At 36.9% G+C, this 20,735-nt stretch overlaps 1 protein-coding gene across 3 annotated transcripts in view; it reads left to right on the forward strand.

Annotated features, from left to right (window-relative positions):
* The window catches only part of AGMO (alkylglycerol monooxygenase), a 204,389-nt gene that overhangs the window by 113,813 nt on the left and 69,841 nt on the right, over positions 1-20,735 (forward strand). Inside the window, exons 11-13 of one of the 3 annotated variants that reach the window (XM_054817174.1) lie at positions 836-918; positions 2,076-2,181; positions 4,361-4,434. In XM_054817174.1, coding sequence (XP_054673149.1) covers positions 836-918; positions 2,076-2,181; positions 4,361-4,434 — 263 coding nt within the window. The remainder of the gene's footprint in view (positions 1-835; positions 919-2,075; positions 2,182-4,360; positions 4,435-20,735) is intronic. The other 2 variants (XM_054817175.1, XM_054817176.1) reach the window with 2 other exon arrangements.

Raw genomic sequence — 20,735 nt, forward strand, 5'->3', positions numbered from 1 at the left:
TTGCATCCACTGGGATTCGTAGATGACTATTGTAAAGACCTGGTAACGTAAGGTGAAGAAAAAGAACAGGGCTGCTGGGATTTTTATCTAGAAACAGTTCGTTCCCTTTTGGGTAAAGGCATAAGGGAATCAAGTAACTTCAGGAAAACACCTAGTACAGAAGGGAATATCTTAAACAGTGTTTTGGCTCCTCTCTCCATGGGGCCACAGGTCCTGCCAGAAGCCTGCTCCAGCATGGGCTTCCCATGGGGTCACAGCCTCCTTTGGGCATACACCTGCTCTGACGTGGGGTCCTCCATGGGCTCCAAGGTGTATATCTGCTCCATCATCATCCTCCATGGGCTGCGGGGGGACAGCCTGCCTCACCACGGTCTTCTCCACAGTCTACAGGGGAATCTCTGTTCCAGCACCCGGAGCACCTTCTCGCCCTCCTTCTGCACTGACCTTGGTGTCTGCAGAGTTGTTCCTCTCACATCTTCTCATTCCTCTCTCTGGCTGCAATTGCTCTTGGTGTTGTGGAGGGTTATTTTTTCCCCCTTCTTAACTATGTTACCCCAGAGGTGCTACCACCATTGCTGATGGGCTCATCCTTGTCCAGTGGTGGGTCCATCTTGGAGCCGGCTGGCATTGGCTCTGTCGGACACAGGGGAAGCTCCTAGCAGCTTCTCACAGAAGCCACCCCTGTAGTCCCCTGCTACCAAAACTTTGCGACATAAACCCAATACAAGCAGACACTGACATCACCGAGTGAGGACGTTGAAGCTACTGTTCTGTTAATACTCAATTTCTCTTCAGAAAATTACTCTAAATGAATTCTTTGTCTCCTTTTTAACAGATGTTATCACAGGGAACTATCCTCTTGAGAATTGGCTTTATCATTCTGTCCCTGACCTCTTTTGGACTACTTATGGAAAACAGGCAAGATGAAAACCATGGGGTTTTTTCCTTCTCTCATTATGCATTACTTATCATTATATGGAAATCTCAAGAATGTAAAAAAATATATTGATAAATATAGATATACTCAGACATATATGTTGCTTTCCATTGAGTAGCAAATACATGAAAAGCAAGCACCTAAATCCAGGAATGTTCCCATAGTGATTAGTGTCTAGATCTATGTTGTCCTTTGCAGAAAAGTTACGAGTTACTCACGTCCCTCTCCATGCTTGAATGGATGGAGCCACATCTCTGGTTTTGGGACACTGGCAGGCCAGGGAGACCTGCAGGCTGTCTCAAGGCACTTCAAGCTCAGACTGCAATCGTATTGCGTCAGTCCTGTATAGCGTGCCACAAGTGCCAGATACCCTGATGGTATATGAAAAACACACAGTGTAGCTCAGAGTAGACTCAAAAGCATATGAAGGATGGTGTGGACTTAAGACTAAATTTAATCAGTATGGATACAAATCAAGTTGGATCTTGAATACACGTGACCAGTGAGATGTACACTATGGAAGTAGTCCATATGGGCACCGTAACCCTACAGAAGAGTAAATAGTAGATAGAGTTTCTTACAGAGAAACTATATGCCCTGCCAGAACAGAAATGTGGACTAGTAGCTTCCTTTGAGATTAAGGTGCCTGGTCCGCTTTGCACCTGCTGTTCATTATGTTTTCAGAAGGGAATATCTTTCACTTGTGTGGACTGAATAGTTTATTTCAGGATAGGTAAAAAATCTGTCAATATGCCAGAGACATGCATAACCTAGGGAGTTAATAATGTGAATTAGTAAAAAATTACAGAAATATACTGATGAAAATATTCTGAACTACTCATGTAGCAGTTTTCAGAATTGTGTTGTTGTAATCTTTGAGATCAAAAGACAATAACTATATATGCATCTACATTCGTGTGAACTCATACATAGTTTGTGAGTATGTGTATTCTCACCTCCAGCAAATTCAGTGTTATAAGTCCTTATAAGGTAAATACTATAAAAACTTAACCATAAGGTTAAGAAAGATGACTTGGTTTAAGTGCAGAACATCACAGACTATTTCTACATTCTCTTTTTTTGCTGAAGTTAACAAAGAAAAGATTGGATGTTAATCTGAATTACTTCCCTTTTCTAGGCCCAAAGCAGGAATTTTGGAAATCATCCGCTGCTTCATCTTCGTAGGTGCGTACAAACTTGGCCACTTAAGGAGTCAATTTTCTTCCTTGGGCTATGCATATGAGGTAAGACATTTATTTTGAAATGTCTATGCTGATGACCCTAGATTTTTTTATCTTTTTAGAAAAAACAGAAGCACTAAACATTTATATTTTGCTTCTTTATTTTTTATTATAGTGTTTGAGGAGAATATTATTTTTTTTCTTATCTCTATTTCTCACTGTTTAGGATTAACTTGTAAGAAAATTATTGGGGTTTGCTACAGGAAAGTGTATACTTATCATTTCTTGCAAAAATAATATATTAGTGGCCATATGATTTGAAGGGAACTTGCTGAACTTGAATTGATTAACTCACCTTTTGTGAGGCAACTCTGAAAATTCTTGGAGGCTGAAAGAGTCTTAAATATCTAATATTTTCTTCTGTACTTATACTGAACCTCAGAAACAGACTTATAGTCATTGACAAAGATAGGATACTGGACTAAATAGACTTTTGGTCTGATTAAGTATGGTTGCTTTTGTGTTATTAGGACTTATTTTTATCCTGTTTGTGAATTTACTTTTTAATGTACCTTTTTCTTTTTTTTTAGTACAGTTGACATTTCATAATAATTCTTTTAATTCTTTTAATATTATCTGAATTAAATAACGCTGAATCATTCAGATTCTGATCTGAATAACATTCCCAAGCTACCTAGTGCTGGTTACCAGCAAAGACAGTTATCAGCAAGGTTATAAACAGTTCGCTAGACTAGTAGAACTGTTATCAGAAAGTTACCTTTTGGCTTAAAACAAGAAAAAAAAATTAAAAGAATAGGGATTGAGACTCAAGATAAGTTCAAAATGATTCCTTTGACTTGAAACATCTGCAAAATTTATAGCAACTTTCCTAATTGGAGGTTTCTGGTGGTGGTGCTGATTCTCCTGCTTTTTCAAGAGATTAGGCAACAGAAGAATGGAAAAATATCTTATGCTACTGTGGATCTTTTTTTCTTTTTATTTTGTCTTTTTACCTGGGATAGGAAACAATAACTGTTGAACAATATTTAAAGCTATATAAATGCCACTAGTCAAGAATTGTTTTGGTTTTTCCCCCACATTGTTACATTGTCAAAGATTTGGTGTATAAATCAAACAGTTCTTGAATTCCTTTGATAAGAATCTGCCAGAACTCAGCCGATATTTTAAGGATTTTACTTGCTTAAATATAATTTGGAAAATGTTTTTATTATTTACTGAGTAGCCTACTACAGTAGATAGGCTTGAAGTGAAGAATTCTAAAATTTGGCAATTAATTCTGTAGCCCTTGAGATATAGCTCTCAGACTTGAATTCTGACTGAATTTGGGATAATTATATGTCAAAATATACACTCTCAATTTAAAAAAATAATAATCATGTAGTTTTCTTGCTGAGGTGTGTCTATGCATATGTAAAAGTGTCTCTTACTTAGAAATGAGTAAAAGTAAAATTATCAGATTGTTATTTCTGTTGTTTGTAGGGAACTATACAGCTTGCTATTCTGCCATGAAGAACAAAATAAAATGAAATGGTTCTTACTCTGTTCTTTACATGTATCTGTCATTAAATTTTAACAACTTTACCATCTTGAGTTCTTCCCTACTGTATTTTCCTATTCTTTCTTCTATCGTTTTTCCTTTTATCCTTTATATTATACTTCTCTTTTATTCTTTTTTTAGTCCCTTGTTTGACCATTTTAACAAGAAACCTTGCTCACATGTTTTTCTTTAAAAATACTGAAAGAACAGGTGTCTTCCAAACTGTTTGCTCTTAGCGAGATCAGAATAGATGTTCCTGAGTAATGTCAATATGTCAACACTAAAGACTTACTTTTTATCATAAACCAACAGGTTTGTGATATTAATAGCTTTTATGATGTTTGTGATGAACTTCAAAGAGTTCCTCATTTCGATATAAATGGTCCACTTGTGCTCTCAATATGTTATGCAATTTCTCGATTCACAGTAGAAATGCTCTTAGGTGTGGTAATTTTGTTATAGTGGGATTTATGATAAAAAAATTCTGAGCAAAGGGAAACTGCCAGAGATTTGTCAATTCATGTTGAAAAGTCTTCAAATATTAATGTTTTAGTTCAATATTGACCTGATCATTTTGAATCAGCAGATACCAGAAAGGTAAATAAATAAATACAAGTTTTTCTCAGAAATTAGGTCTAAAATTTGTACTAAAAATTGTTTCTGTTCTGTACAACATTCAAACAGGTTATCTGTCCTTCACAGTATAATAGTGTAGATAACTCAGCATCTTATGAGGCTCATAAACATAGACCTATCTCATAAGTAATTTTTTTATATTTCTGCTCCATATGTCCTAGTAATTTATATGTGCTTGCTTTTCAACTTCCTTTGCTCTGTTTCTCTTTCAAATCCACTTGTAATTTGAGTGGTGTAAATTAAACCATTTAGTTAATCTTTTTGTTTGCCTCATACATATTCCATCTTTAACATACACCTAGATTTATCTGACTTTGATCTTTTTAATGTTATATTTTCTGTACTCATAATCTGTACTGCGCTTAAATAATGTCCTCCTTACATCATCATCCTTATATGGTACCAAATAAAGAATTCTTTAGCAATCTAGTATTCATGAGCAACAGGAATGAATGCACGACATCATGTAAAAGAATTTCTGTTGACTTATTTTTTTGAGTCTATGAATTATGCCTTTAAGGGCACTTACTTACGGATGAAGAAAAATAAACTGCAAGAGGCATGATAGCACTACTCAATGTGTCCAGAATTTAACAAATAATTCTGTCACAACATTCTTAAATTAATGGTGCACATTCCAACAGATACATGCAAGACTGATTTTGTCATACAGCGTGTTGAATCATTAGTGAAAAAACATGTGACTCCTGTCTATACAAGTTGTTTTTTTTCTGTTACTATGTTTCATATGTTCATATTTCCCATGAATATTTCAGAACCAGTAGATAAGATTTCAGAAGTAAATATCCTCGCAGTACTATTTGCAGGGTACGCTATTAAAAATAGGTGATTTGAACTGCAAATAATTGCATTTGGCTCATAAAAAGGTTGGACAATTATCAGAACTGCGGCATGGGAGGAAGGCCTTCTGGGTGAAAACTAGAAGGAAAACACATAAGAAATGTGAGAAAACTAGGGAAGCAGTGAGAAAGGAGAGAACAACCGAGGAAACGAGGAGTGAGCCTTTCCCATTTTGCCATTAAATTATCTCAGGTGGGTGTTAAAAAAGCAGCTAACGCTTGCAATTCCAGCAGCAGAAGCCCTGCTCTCTGGCTCCAGCCTCTTGCCCTTGCTGCCCAGCTGATTGGCTTGGCCAGCTATTCTAATGCAGCTGAGGGTTTTTCTTCAGATAAGTGAGTTGACACAAATTGCTGTGGAGCAGAAAAGATTTTTAATGCTAAAGCCCAGGGAAGGTGGAAGTAAAACGAAGCTGGAGATGTGTAAGAAAGAAGGATTTCTGCTTTTGCTAAAGCTGCAGTCTTAATATGGTTGTTAACTGTGTCTACGCTGTAGTAAGTACAACATCTTGTCTATTGATACTTTGAAGTTATGTGTTACTAGTCTTGGTTCCACATGAAAACTATGTTAATCTTCTGGTCATTTAGAGGTATTGTTCTTGCTGCTATTGCATTTGAAGTTCTTTCACGTATATATATATGAATATACTCCTAGGGGATCTCTCCTGGTGTCCTTTTCTTCTCCAAACAAGACAGTAATTTGAAGTTATCAGAGTTAGAAAAGTGACCTCTCTTTTTCTTATGGGAGGTGGAACAGTACAGGTTTCTCAGCATGCATTTTCTGTTTCTTGTGTTGTATGTATTTCATAGGGATGGTTAGGTGAAAGAAGTGGGGGGGGGGGGCAAGGGGAAGGTTGTGTGGTTTGTTTGTTGATGGGGTTTTTTAAGAAAAAAAAGCGGTGATGTTTGAGGAAATTTTTAGATCTTAAGAAAATTGTTTCTTGGGTGGAGGTCCCTGAAAACCTTGATGATAGGGGCAGAGATATTATATTTGACTGGTTATAGAAACACATTAGCTCTTCAGTTTATTGTCTGCTTGAGGATCTGTGTGGCCACATCCCATACTAGGTAGTTTTGTTTAGCTGATTACTTCATGCCTGTGTAATGCGATGATCATCTGTATTGCTAAAGCCAAATCGTTTTCTGTCAGACTGGGCCTGGAGTCTCCTAACCACCTGGAGGTAGCAGAAAACATTGCTCGTGTGTTCAGTTATGCGACAGTTCAGCAGGCACAATATGTAAAAATAAATCTGTGATGATGGTGCACTTCTTCAAAGTGTTTCCATCCAACTGCTCTGGTTTGGCATCAGCCAGCATATTCCATGAGCTGATTTTGGTCAAGCAGTGGCTGTTATTTGACAGTAGTGCTAATGAGGAGCAAGTAGAAATGAGAGCCATTGACATGTTGTTGGAACTCTTGTCTTAAATATTTTCACCAACTCTTGGAGTGGTTGCAACCCAGTACTGAGAAAGACTCTTAAACTAAAGGGCTAGGAGTGAGGAAATACACTGGCTTGAGGTGCTTGTTTATCTTTTACCTTTGTTTCAGCTAGGGCATTGTATCTGAGAGTAAATCTCTTCACCCAGACTCCTCCTGCACTGCAACTTCCTGGGCTGCCTGGCTATGAAAGCATTGGCAGACATGTAGTAATTTACATGTAGAAAGGACAAAAATCTAGGGCAACTTGCATTGGGGAAAAGAGAGAAAAAGAGGGGTCGTATATACGTGTGTTAGTTTAAATAAATAACTTGTTTTCTTTTCTGTTTTACGTGGGCATGTGGTGCATTAGAAATATAACCAACTTTGGAAGATATATGAAATCTTGTGCTGCAGGGTATAATTCAGCCCTTAACTAGTGAAGGCAGAAATGAACATCGTTGTGGTCAAATTGTTTATTTACTCCTACAGCGTATCTAAACTTGGTAGATGCAGCTGTTCCAAACACTTTGGGAGACAGTATTCTGTACCAACTGGGCTGCTTCTCTGATCTGTGATGCAATTCTGGTATTTCTTACGAGTGTGTCAGCTAATTTGTCTGGATAAAATATATAATATCTCTTTATTAAAGAACTGATTTGCACTGTATTCTGTGTTCCACAGCAGTCCCTCTTAATGTGATATATTACCACACTACTTATTTCTCCTTTCATCGTACAAAGACTTGCTGTTACCTCACTTGTTTCTTAGCGTAATTTACCAGTGTTGGAATACTGACTTATGAGCACTGACTTAAACCAAACATTTACTCATAAGAACTTATTTCCACATCAACGATAGTTTTCTGCTCTGTAGCATTTTTTCCTTGGTCCCTCGTTATGATCATCTGTGCCACATTTCAAAGAGCAGCATATCCCATATTTGGTTTCCATTAAGGTGAAAGCTCCATGCCCTGTGCTATGATTTACAGCCTCAGCATTTATGCAGTCTCTGTGCCCTAACTAGATTGGCTGGTGTATTTGAAATGTATTTTAGAAATTAAGCTGAGGATGGAAGGAAACTCGACTGCCTTATGATAAAAAGCCTTGTCAACACACATGGAATTAAACAAACATGAGTTGTAATCTGTATTTTCTATGTTAGCTTCATTCAGAGAAGTCCACTATACCACGCAGTGTATCCCAGGGACTGGACTTTTAATATTCTTGACAACTGCCCTAAGGGGAATAATGTCCCTTAGAAAAAGTCACAGTAAAATCTGGCAGTAGATTAAGTTAGTTTCCACTTAGGTGTGACAGCAGAGTCATTACTGATTTTAGACTTAGCCAGTTTGAGAGTCGGCTTCACCACCATCAACTAAAGACTATGATGTATAGTTCCAGATGCTCCAGCCAATTGACCGTAAAATTGCTCCACATTTCTGGCAGAGCAGCCAAGCTGGAGCTTTTAAAATCTCCACTCCCTGAGCTCAACACCCTCCCCCCTCTGCTTAAAAGCTGCTCATTATTCTTCTTCTGCCCGCTGATCTTAGCAAAAGAAAAACTTCTGGAATCAATTAGAAGTGTCTGCACTTGATGAGATTTGCACGTGAGTTCGGAATTGCGAGGCTTTGATAGTGTCAGCCAACAGCTGCAGTTTCAGGTGGTAAAATCGGGGAAGGAATTTTCCAGGGTTTATTTACAATCATAAAATAAAACAAAAATCAAGACAAGTTGGAAACCATCTAATGTGTCGTTAAAATGAAGCCTGAATTGGGTTATATATTTATTTTGTCTGAAAAAAGTAAACTGGTGGTTTATTATCAGGATCTTTTCAATTACCTTGCAATTATTAGGCTGTATAGAGTGGTTGTAATAAAATGCAAGTTATGGTCTGCTTGCTGTAGTTTTAACTATGAAAGAGGCATCTGCTATTACTTTTGTCACTTTAATTGCTTGACAAGACAAGCAGGTAGTCATACTTAATAGAAATCAGAAGCATGCAGTCAAAGATGAAGCAAGGGTTGTACTCTGAAGATAGAAAATACATATTCACATATACTGTCTGAAATTTTGCATTTTGTTCTGTCAACACTCACACTGAGAGTTGTAAAGTGTATTTTCTGACCCTTCATAGCTGAAAGCAGTTAGTGATTGGCTTGTATTTTGGTGCAATGTTTGCATTTTAAAGATAACAACCATGCCAAATGAAATCATTAACGTTCAGTTATACACCTCAGGGTGTCTTTGTTAAAATGAAACTGTGCTATTTCACACACATTGTTACTAATTTGCATTGTAAACTAGCTTGGTTCATAAGTCAAAGCATAATTTTTTCTAAAGCCAGTAATGCTACAAACCCCATCAAAATGCATTCTTTTCTACATCATAATAACACACGGATAAAAATAAAATTCTCCATAACAGTGAGTTGCTTCACCGATATTAATCCCTTGTGACAACTGAGATACTCCACATGGGTAGATGTTTCTGTCTGTGTTATTGTAGTTCCAGTACTAGAGTATTAACTGACATTTTTTTTGTTAATGCACAAATGCATGTATTTTTTTCCTACCTGGATTTCTTCTGCAGAGGTAGTACTGTTAGGAAAACTAATCTATAGAGTAATTTAATTTTTTTTTGCCCTCCCTTTAAAGAGCTAAATAAAGTACTTCTGATGAAGGAGCGCTCAGAGAATGCCTCCTCTGCAGCGTCAGTCGTCCGTGCAAGCGCAGAGGCACCTCTGCATCACAACACAAGCAGCGCTGGCGTACACTGGCGTGAGAGGCGGGCGGGCAGATAGACGCCACGCAGTTTGGATTCTGTAGGGGAGATGCAAAGGTAGTGCTGTGCTTGACAGAGCCAGTGCTTACTGATCAGTTTACACCCTTATACATTTAACGTTCAAAGTTGCTTTAAAGTTACAGCGTAAAGCACAGAGGCACAAATCAGATGAGTGAGTGCTGTGTCCTCAATGAAAAACGCTGGCTGGCTTGCTGAGACTTCCCATCCACAACCATGGTGTGAGGAGAAGCAGAAGATACCTTCTGCATCCATCCGACTGTGTCCCCCAACCGTGCTGAGCACCCCAGAGCAGGGAGCCTTCGGGTCCCGCCGTGCACAGCCAGGGTGTGTGTGCCCTGTGGCCTCGCTGTCTTCAGCCGATCAAGCTCACCTGCGTGTATGTGTTTATCGGGACAACCTGATATGCCAAATTTGTAGACTTCTTTCAAAAACCAGATAGTCTACCACCAAAACTATTGCAACTGGCAAGTGGGAATTGTGCTAATCTCAGAGAGGAGAGCTGTACCTGTGTTCCCAACACCATGAAGGCAGATGGCTTAGTTTGAATTTTATCCTCAACGTGACAGGCAGAGGGATTGAATTAGCTTTTAGGAGATGACAGCTTTAATTAAGCTAGCTATTTCTGATGAATAAATCTGGGTTTGGCAGATACAAGGTGACCACAAAGAACCAGCCTAGTATTTGAAGCATTTTGGGTATTTTTTCCTCATGATTTAAATAGAGAAAACTCAAATGTAAAAAAGATATGCAGTCCAGAGTTACCCAATTTGTATGTCTTGCAAGAGAGATGGAGGTACAAGATTCTTCTTCCCATAAATGTCCCTTCCCACTTCTGCAACAGTGAGCGGAATATAGCAGCTGTAAAAAAATTAGCATTTCTGGAATAGGATGGCTGTGCAGGACCCACAGAATTGGGCTGTAACATAGGCCATTGGAAAGCCTAATCAATACCTGTATTTAGGAAAGTAGAAATTAACTCAAAATATTCTATAATATATTTTTTTAATCATCAATTCTAATAAAAGTTTTTTGCACAGTCTATTTTTTCAGAAGCTTCTTATGAACAACAAAGAAGGAAAAGCACTGTAAAAGTTGAGCCTCTGTTTTTCTACTACCAGCACCTGAAATAACCAGAGACTGAAATCTAGTTCATGACATCTGGGCAATTACATGCTAAATTCTAACCAGCCAGTGCCTCCTGTCTAAAGTGGGCAATAGATCAATAAGATAAAATCAAACTGATATCTGTGCTGTGATTTTTTTTTTTTATATTTTTATTACTGTCTTGTTATATCAGTCCTTTGTACGAGTTCTGTTTGCTATGATGTTTGGAGGCAGGGATTATAGAGAAAGCAACAATGCTATATTTATTTTTATATTTGAGTATTACACAAAGCAAAGGGAATGTTTTAAAATTTCCTTCTCCTGCCAATGCCAAATAAAAATTGCCTGATGAAAGAAGATTAGCAAATGCTATGTTTAACAACTAATTCCGAAATGCAGAACACACAAAACACTTTGTATGTTTAAAAGTTGCAAATAGGTGTTATGGGGAGAAAGTACATATAAAGCTTTAGTTATCACTTGAAGCTAAGGCAAAATAATGCAGCAACCCCCTATGGAGTCTGGGAGTGATCACATCTGTCCTGACAGAATTAGTTTGGTTTATCTTCCTGTACAGCTCATGAAATGCTTGGAATAGGTTGTTTATTTTGCTGATTAGAAGATAATACACAGTTGAAAATGCTGGGGTTTAGTTTGAACCTTTTAGATTTTACAGAGAAAAGGATGTTATATTTTGTCCTTAGCTATTACCTGAATTCATTGCACATCTGCATATGACTATAAATCTCTAGATATATTTCTTCCTCTTCTTGTTGGCTTCGTGTAAGTCGACTACAAAGAACAGTCAGATGCTAGGAAACAGTTATAAGTGGTGGTTAAGCAGGATGTTAAGTAACAGAATCTGGCCATTAACTGCATTGTTTTATAGCTGCATGTCCCCATACCCATCTCCATTTTCCTTTGCCAACAGTCTACTTTGATTATAACATCTTAGGGCAGATACCTGCCTTTGTGCATGCAGAAAGGGCCTTCCTCGCATCTGTGCACTGTGTAAGCAGTGAATAGAGCTGACATCATCCTAGTTAAATTCCTAGTCATTTCTTATTCCTGACTTTCAAGTGAAGTCTATTAAACAGTTGCCTTATTTAGAAAACTGGTGTGTGTGCGTGTTAAATATTTTTTTTTTTTTTAAGTTCTCTGTTGTCTTCAGCTGAATACATTCCAGCACAGTATGAGATGCTTTCAGGACTCTAATATCTTGTTGGGCCATCTTTGCTTTTAATTAAAGTGTTGGCCTAAACTGAGTCCATTCAAATGTATCCTCTGTACTACCTGTATGGATGGCAATTAGCTTCTGGGGTTATCTGGGCCTTATTAGAATGCATCCCCAGACCATAAAATGTGTAAAAAGCAGGAATTCAACTGTCAGACTTGTAAATTTGACCAAAAAACATGTTACCAAGATATCAACAACTGATAAGAGCTTCATAAATTTTAAGCAGTAGGGTATAACTGGCTAGAATTTGCCATGCCCTCTGTATAGAAAGCTAAAATGTGAAGTTGGCTGACAAAAAATGGTATATGTTTTTATATATTTTTATTTAAAAAAAACACTGAAAGGTATTTGAGACTTTACTAAATAAAAGGGTACAATTTTTAACTCTTCCTTTTTCCCTCTCCTCCCTTTTATTATTTTTTTCTATGTGCGAAAAAGGAAAAGATAATAAAAAGAAATGGAGAGGATTAATATGAGGACTTACACAGAGGAATTCATTTAAATGCTTGAAAAATTTGAAAAAAAAACCCTCAAAAACAAAACCAGAAAAATATTTCTCATGGGGAATTTCCAAAAAGAAACATTTTAACCACTTTTAACAATTGTGTATTTGCATCCTACGCCAAGATTTCTGATCAAATCTATTATGTTCCAGACAGACTTGTTTGTGCCATTTTGTGGCCTTCTGTCAGTAACTACACAGTAGTGAACATATTTAGTTCTATCAATATGTTGAATATTTAAATTGGTCAGTAAAGACTCACAGCTCTGCTGGAATGCTCAAACTGGGATTACTCAATGTGCTCTGCTCCATTGACTCAATTAATAGAGCTGTAGGAAAACTCTTTTCTTTTTCACTCACCAAATCAAAATAAAATAAAACAAACAAACAGCCCTGTTGTTTTTTTCCCCACCATTACAAAATAAGATTAGTCAAATGCCAGAAGAAAGTATTGCCTGAAACAAAACTAGCTTGTTCAAACATCTCCATTGGAAATAAAATCAGAAATGCTCAACTTGCTGTAAGTTCATTAATCTTGAAATGACACATTTCAAGAAATAAATTGTTTCATAAAATTGTCCAATCTCTACTTCCAAGAGTAGAGAGAGATTACTGAGTGTTTCATCTGAGTGAGTGTATGAGGACCTTGCTGGTGGAAGTAAGAAGCTGTCCATTAGCAGAGGGAAACCGGATATTAAAAGCAAACGTTGTCCATTTTCAACACAGTCCTTGGTATTGGTAGCCTATTAGGGCCTGAGATTCAGATCAGCTTTTTCACACCCTGATTTTTTTCCTGTCATTATACATTTCTCAAAAGTAGCTCACTTGAAACAGATAATTTTACAGTAAGAAATTCTCAGTAGAAGGTCCATGAAGATCTTAGAAAACCTTTTCATAGCTTGAAGGAGAGCTGGGTTCTTCTATGTGGGAAAAAGTCTGTTTTACATGTGTATGTGGTGCATAGTTATCAATGAATTATATCAAAGAACAAGAAAAAAATTTAAATAATAACATGGTATATTCTTATATAACTTTATTTCCCACTGTAATGTCAATTTTTACAGTGTTAGTCTGATTAAGACCAGTGATAGAACAAATATAGTTTTACAGCCTTAATTTTTATATAAATTGATGCCATCTTAACTTGATGTTTTTGAGTATCTTATTGGACTATTTATCACCTTCTAAATATTTACTAATTTCTGCCAAGTTCTTCTGAAAAGAACATCAGTCCATTCAATGAATCAAATCTGCTCCTTCCAGTGATGTAAAACTGACAGCTTCACTCCTGGCTAGTGGAGAGTTATGAAGGAGGAAAACAGGATCTTTAGTGGATCCAGGTTTGTTTTTTTGGCTTTGTAAACTCTGTGGCTTTCAGAACTTATTAGCATCAAATAAAAAATCAAAAGCATCAGATTGCAAACCTAACAAAAGTAATAGCTGTGAAAGCGGCATGCAACCAAAACTGGTCCATGTTTCCGGACTATCCACATAAAATCTACCTAACCAACTACTTTACATCCTTTGCTGTTTTATTTTGATTTTTGTGTAGATCAAATTACCTGGTTTTCATGATTTTATTTTGCTTTGTAACATGCAGTAATCTGTACTATTAAACTCTACATGAAAGCATATTGCAACTGTAAAATCTGCATGCGCTAGACTGTGCATATTTGGGTATTTATGCCATTAATTTCAGAGAACCTGTAATACATTTGGCAGCAGAGATTCTGATTTTCAGAGCTGTTCATGTGTGGACAAATGTTTGCCTCTTGGCGTAGAGTCTTTAGAATGCAAATCATCTTTGGAAAATTGTGGTTGAAAGGGAACCGTGTTGTTAGCTTAATTGCTAAGAAACTGAAGCTATGCTTATACCTTTCAAAACAAATAAAGGTAGGTCGTCTGCTGAATGTCGAGCTGTTTGAAGGAAAGCTCAGCTAAGACAGGTCACACTTTTGCCTTCAGTCCAAGGTGTGGCCTTCTTTGCGAGAAGGACTTCGAAATTGTTGACTGTAAAGCGTGTTATCAAATGCAATTTTATTCTTGCTGGACAGACTATGTATATTCAGATATTAGCCAGGTTAAAAGTGGAGTGGAAGGAAACAGTGTTGAGGGGAAGGCAGACTTGACAGAACCTCTCCAGTCTGTGCAGGGCACAGCTGGTCCAAAGGGTAGCCCTAATGATCTGGGAGTTAGGGTAAGGATGGAAAGTTGGGAGGATCTGTACGTTCTCCCAAGCTCCTTTAATTACTTCCTTTGTAAAGGAACTAAATGATAAGAAGTTGCTTCTGTGATTCCACCCCTGCAGTACTGTAAAATTCAAACTTTACAGGGTGAGCGGGAAACGAGAGAAGAGCCTTGGGTTTATACAGCATTATCTGCATAGCTTATATTACAACCTGCCAGCCCAGCTGCCCTAATTTCTAAAGTATTTAGCCATGTCCTTGCAGACAGGTTATCTCTTTGTAGTTTGGGGACAAGGTCAAGGAACCACGTTTAGATGTACTATGGGCACATGCTAATCTTGTTTCCCCAGCGCTCATGAGTTCCTGAATCAGTGATTTAAGCCTAAATGTGATGCTGGATTGTTGTTTTGTCCCAAACTGCACAGGAGACAACGCTATTGTTCGTATTCATTAGCACAAGTTTTTTCCCTTAGAATTTGTATGAAGTCATCAAAACTGCAGGTTCAGCTCATGTTGTACTAATGCCAGGCAAGAATGCTGTATGACTTTTCTCCACCACCGCTTCCCTATTACAGTTAATGCAGTCCATCTTACTGAAACCAAAAAGCTATTGCCAGTACACCTCTTAAATTATTCTCAAGCTGCCAGCTGTGCCATTTGACTTTGATCCTTTCTTTCATGGTAATTGTCATGCTGAAATGTAAAACTGAAATATATTCTGCACCAAGTGCCACCTTTTCATACTTTCGAAGGATATTCATCTTCAGGAGATTTCTGCAGATTTTACGTGCTATTAATAGTCTTCTCTATGTGCTATTGCTGCCATCAAGTGTAATTATATAATTATGCATGTGTAACTATTCATGTACAGTAATTTTTAAGGAATGCCAGCTCTCTGGAGCTTGTTCTTATCCAACATTTTCATACTGCTTAGCTTAAAAATAACATTTACCATTACATGAAACGCATGAAACACCTCATTGTTTTATTTTAATGGGAGCTAAAAAATTGAAAAATTCCGGTTGAATATGCACTTTGAAGTATGTAGCTGAACAGAAGACTAGATTGCCTTGTTACTAGATGAAATTTGGTAGTTTAGTGACTTGCTTTCCTGTTTTGTTTTGCTCTCACTGTTAAGATAATTGAGACAAACTGTGGAGCCATCAGCGTAAATAAATCCCTCCTTTAATGCAAACAATTATATTCACCTTCCAGGCGTTATTATGTGCTAAGAAAAACAGCCGTAAAATATTCTTCTGGCCAATCTGGTTTAAAAAAAATGCTTTCCAAATATGAAATTTGATATTATTTTTGATTCAAAACATTTAGAGAGAAAAATACTTTTCAACTGTTTTAGTGGTTTAGGGATCTCATTGTTAACATTTGGGTGATTTTGACCTTTGTTGTATTAGGGAGGTCCTGAAGCACCTTGCTATCTGTTCACTCTACAGAGGCAAATCAGTATTTTAATGCACTAATGAGAGGCTGCAAGTAGCAAATTACTTCATTACTACAATTACTGTTTGCAATGTGCTGCTTAAGAGTAAATATTTCCTTTATTGACTCTGAAGTCAAACTAGTTGGCATCCAGGTATTCTAACAGTTGTTCAAAGTACTGTCAAGTCCCAGAACAAAACCATAAACCTGCTCCCAGGCATGTGCCATGTAAACATGAGATAAAAGGTAGCAGATGAATGTGGACAAGCATTAGGACCATTGCAGGAGAAACTGCAAAGTATTTCTATGAAAATTAAGGATGTTGAACAGAGATCAGAGAGTTATGCTGAAATCCTTATAATGTTGACAACTAGCTTACTTCCAAAAGGAAGCCAAAGGAAATGTACATAGAGAGGAACGGCATAGCCAAAGGGACAGTCTAAGGCACCCGTTTATTTCAGTAGCACTCTGGGTGGACATCAGTGAGGTATAAATGTTTTGGCAGAGGCAATTGCTACATCAGAGATAGGAGAAGACAAAGACCTGGGTGAGAATCCTAGATGTACGAATGACTGAGTAATTATCTTAGGTATGTTGTTAGGAAAGAATCTGTGCATGTGGGTATGGGGAATCTTGGGAAAGATGGGAATTGAAGGTGATATATAAACAGTGATATCTAGAATTATAGGGAAAGGAGGCAGCAAAAGTGAATTGGAAACCAAGGAGATAAATAATTTAATCTACATTTAACCTAAGCTGACAATCAGACATACAATAATATTGGGAGGGCTGCAATTTAGTTGGCAGGGAAAGGGATGAGACTTGGAGAACAGTGGGATCTGCATAAAGATGATAGAATTTGTGCTGGAGGTAATAATATCTAGAGGAGTACAAAAACAGAACAAGGACAGAGCTTCTACAAAAACTTGGGGTACGTATCTGAGCTATACATGATGGCATAAAAACTTGATGTATCTACCAAGGTCTACATAATGGCATAAATAAACTTTATTTATACAAGAACTACAAAATAGATCATTTGAGTAAAAGAAAAAATTCTAGAAATATCTTTTATTTAAAGAAAAATGTCCAAATATACAATAGATGAATAGATTTATCCTTACTAAGTTCACAGTGATAAGACTTTTTTTTTTTTTTTTAAGCACATGAAAATGAAATTTTCTGGCAACTGGGACCAAATGTGATCCCTGGTCATGCTGCAATCGAGTGCTCTAATACTACAAACAGACTTTACTATTGTCGGAGAGAATTGGCAATTACTCAGCCACCAATGTCTTCTGCAAAGGCAGGAATAAATTGAAGTAGTGTTGAGAATGCAGTAAATAATGTGACAAATCAGTAGTAAGTTGTGAAAAATCAATAGCCAGAAGAATTAGACATCAGAGTGCTAAAAGGGAGTTAAATCTTTGCCATTGTCTGGCCTGGCTGGTGCACACAAGGACATATAGACACCTGCCTTTAATCTGGGCAAAGCTTCATTTATTAGCTCTCTTCATATGAAAAAGGACTCTCTAAAATAAACCTTAGTATTTACAAACATTTCCAGAAAGAAGGAAAGAACAAATCCCATAGGAATTCTGAAGTAAAATACGAGCAACAGTAAAGAAAGTTTACAGGAGAGAGCTTCAAATAACTAAAGTGCTGATGAAACATAAAGATGCTGGAAGACTTTATGATGGGAAGAGGTCAGGAAAAATAAACTGATGAAGTTGTGTGTAAGGATGTAATAGCAGGAAAGGAAGGAGAAGAGAAAGCAACCCAATTTGTCAGGTAAATGGGAAAATGTTATGGGGGAAAAAAAGTATTGCTAAATGGTATTACTATCACCTGTTTCTAGGGACCAAACATTAATAGCTATTCACTGGGTTGTTCTCATGTAGTTCTTCTGATAGATTCTTCTAATAGGTAGTTCTTCTAATAGTGGTAAAACTAAAGTGAGAATTAAGTCAACACAACAACTTCTTGAGAAGTCTTATAACAGCAAGTTTGGTGCAATTATGAAAAGTAAATAGCATTCTGAAATGAGATAATCTGAGTTGGTGGGCTTTTTCTAAACAAGAGAGAATGAAGAAGTATGGGCAAACATTTATGGTGAAAGTGGTACACACCATCTTCTAAAATGTTTTTAATGTTTTTTAACAACTGTAACCCAGTGCATGACTATTCTGAAGGATCTGCCATGCCTGAGGGAATGGCTCTAAAGTTTCACTGTGAGAAATATAGAGGTAGTATTATTTTTTGCATTAGTTTAATATATGCACACATTTTCAGAAGTAGAAGACATTACACACTGACTTACATTTAAATAGATTATAGAACCCAGCTAAAATGATTAGCTTCTTGAAAAGCAGTGCAGCAGGAAAAGACAGATTATTATAACATCTACTGTGAAGTTTTGCATGTGATATTACTATTTAAAATAGCCATAGTACGTACTTTGTGTGTTGGTGAAAAACATAACTTGGAAATGTTTACATCTGACAGTGATCTATTTTAAGTAAAAGAAGAATATTGTTTAGGTGCTAGTGAGAAGTGTGAATATTGTGATTGGCTACTGCACAGAAACTTGCAGACAGGTAATATGTGGAGAGCAAATGAATTGCTACTGTGTAAGCTTAAAACTGTAGATGCAAAAGCTAAAATAATATTTACCTATACATGGTATAATGAATCTTTATTGGCAACTGGTATTCACAGACTATTTGAAAGGTGGTATTGGCCAGACACAAGTTATTTGGCAGAGATCTTGCCTAGTATATATTTGCAGAGCCTGTCTGCATAAGGATGCTGGCAGGTTTACCCTGATTTCTATTCCAGGTGACAAATTTCTATCCAAGCATATGAGTGATCAAATATTTTCCACTGGAATCTGGGCACTGTAAAATTTCTGAAGCTGAGTAGAAAAATTGGAAGATTTTCTTAAACTATAATAGGTTCTGCATACCAGTGTGGCAGCAAAATATTTCCACTTGGACAACATCAGGGCGAACTGTGCTGAATTGAACTAAACATTTTTCTGGAAGACTGATGGTATTTTGTTGCCACTTGTCAATGGCATCTTCTCTTAACCTAGAAGCTGTGATCACCGTAGTCTTCAGTTAATTTCTACGTGAATATTAGGCAACGGCAATGGAAAGTACTGGTGCACTAACTTTATCTACCAAAGCGAAGAACTCTGTCCAAACCAGACGAAAACTATACCATAACCATGTTAGCTTATTTTTTTCCAATGCAAAGCCAATTAAGAAATAGAACAGTTTCCATTAGTTTATTTGTCTTTCCTGGAGCAATTACAATTGCTAAACTTTCCTAAACTATACAAATGTGGAGTCTCCCCTTGTGACAGGTTGTTTAAATTTATAACTAAAGCTAGCATTTCCATCTCCAATAAAAGCCAAACAGACATTTAATTATGGTGCGTGACATTTCTGACTAAAATAGAGCCAACAAAGCCTGTCAGACAGCCCTCATTGTTCATGAATTTTGAACAAATTGGGGATCTGTGAATTTATAGCCAGGTTTTTCCCTACTATTGTTTAAAATAGCACACATGGAAAACACGCCATGGGTGTGTTGTAATTCAGCTTTAATGATGTAACACTTGGTTTCAGTCAATTGTTGGAGGATTGCAGTAACACTGGTTTAGTGCTTCAGACATTGCATGTTCCTTAGCAATTATAGTCCAGCTTTCAATAATGGCTGTTGGCGGGATATCCACAAGTGAAGTCATAGCAATTTTGAAAAAGAGCTAATAAAAATACACCTGCCTTGTAGTGGAAAACGAGCCTTTAATATCTTTGCTTTGAAGTTGAGTGAAGCCCACAGCATTAACTAACAGATACCAGTATTATGATGCAGTAATCCACTCCCCCAGGGGAAGTCAGGGGATTGAAGTATGAAAGGCTACTATTTTCTAGTCACATATTTTTTAGTCACCATAACGTCATGAAGGAAGAATGGAAATAACGAGGTGATAATAAAAACTGGAAGGGTGTTAGCTGTAAAGTTAGGAATATGCAAAGCCATCACAAGCCATAATTCAGGGATGCTACAACTTAAGTGATATAGAATGAGTCAATTGCTAGTTTTAATACAATTCCTTACTTAAATACATCCAAATCCACTTTTTTTTTAGAACAATATATGGAATATTAAAATAATGTTTAAGAAAAAGAATAAGAATTTTTTTCACACAACTTCTCAGCTTTCTGTTCTGTTTCTATCTGGATCACTTTAGCTTCTGACGATATTTTTTGCAGCCACTGAATATTTGTGGCCATTAATAATCCTCAGTTGGTTTTCTTCACCAAAAGATCTAGGGTGGATTCCTTTTGTCCTTTTGTTAAATTCTCTTTTATATTCTCTCCTGATATCCTTCATATGTTTTGAATTCTTTTTCATTTTAGGAAGTATGTGTGGTTACGTCCTTGTGGTGTAAACAGTCAAGTTACGTGTCTTTCTAGGGCAGTCCATAATGCAGTAGTTATATGCAGTTATAAACTTCTGTTTGGAAGAAGTGTAATAAAATATATTTTCAATAAAAATGGTGGGGGAAAATATCCAACCTCTTTAACTAAAATGAGAACAGGAATTTGGAGGATCCATTCCTGCCTATTGCTAAGTTAGTGACTTCTTAGGCAAATGACAGATTCTTTCTTTGTGTTGGTTTAACTGAGTGGAAAACACATCCAAGACTGGCCACGTTATAATGCGTTTATTAGGTATGATTACTGTGTTTGTAAAGAGCCTGTAGAATTACACTAGGAAAGGCCTTAAGCAATTGGAAGTTACACTGTTGAAGGAAACACAGTTCCCTGTGTTCTCATTTTTATTATGCGCAAAACTTTGTTGTCTGTCG

This window comes from Grus americana, chromosome 2, assembly GCF_028858705.1.
Source record: "Grus americana isolate bGruAme1 chromosome 2, bGruAme1.mat, whole genome shotgun sequence".
In the NCBI taxonomy this organism is placed as follows: domain Eukaryota; kingdom Metazoa; phylum Chordata; class Aves; order Gruiformes; family Gruidae; genus Grus; species Grus americana.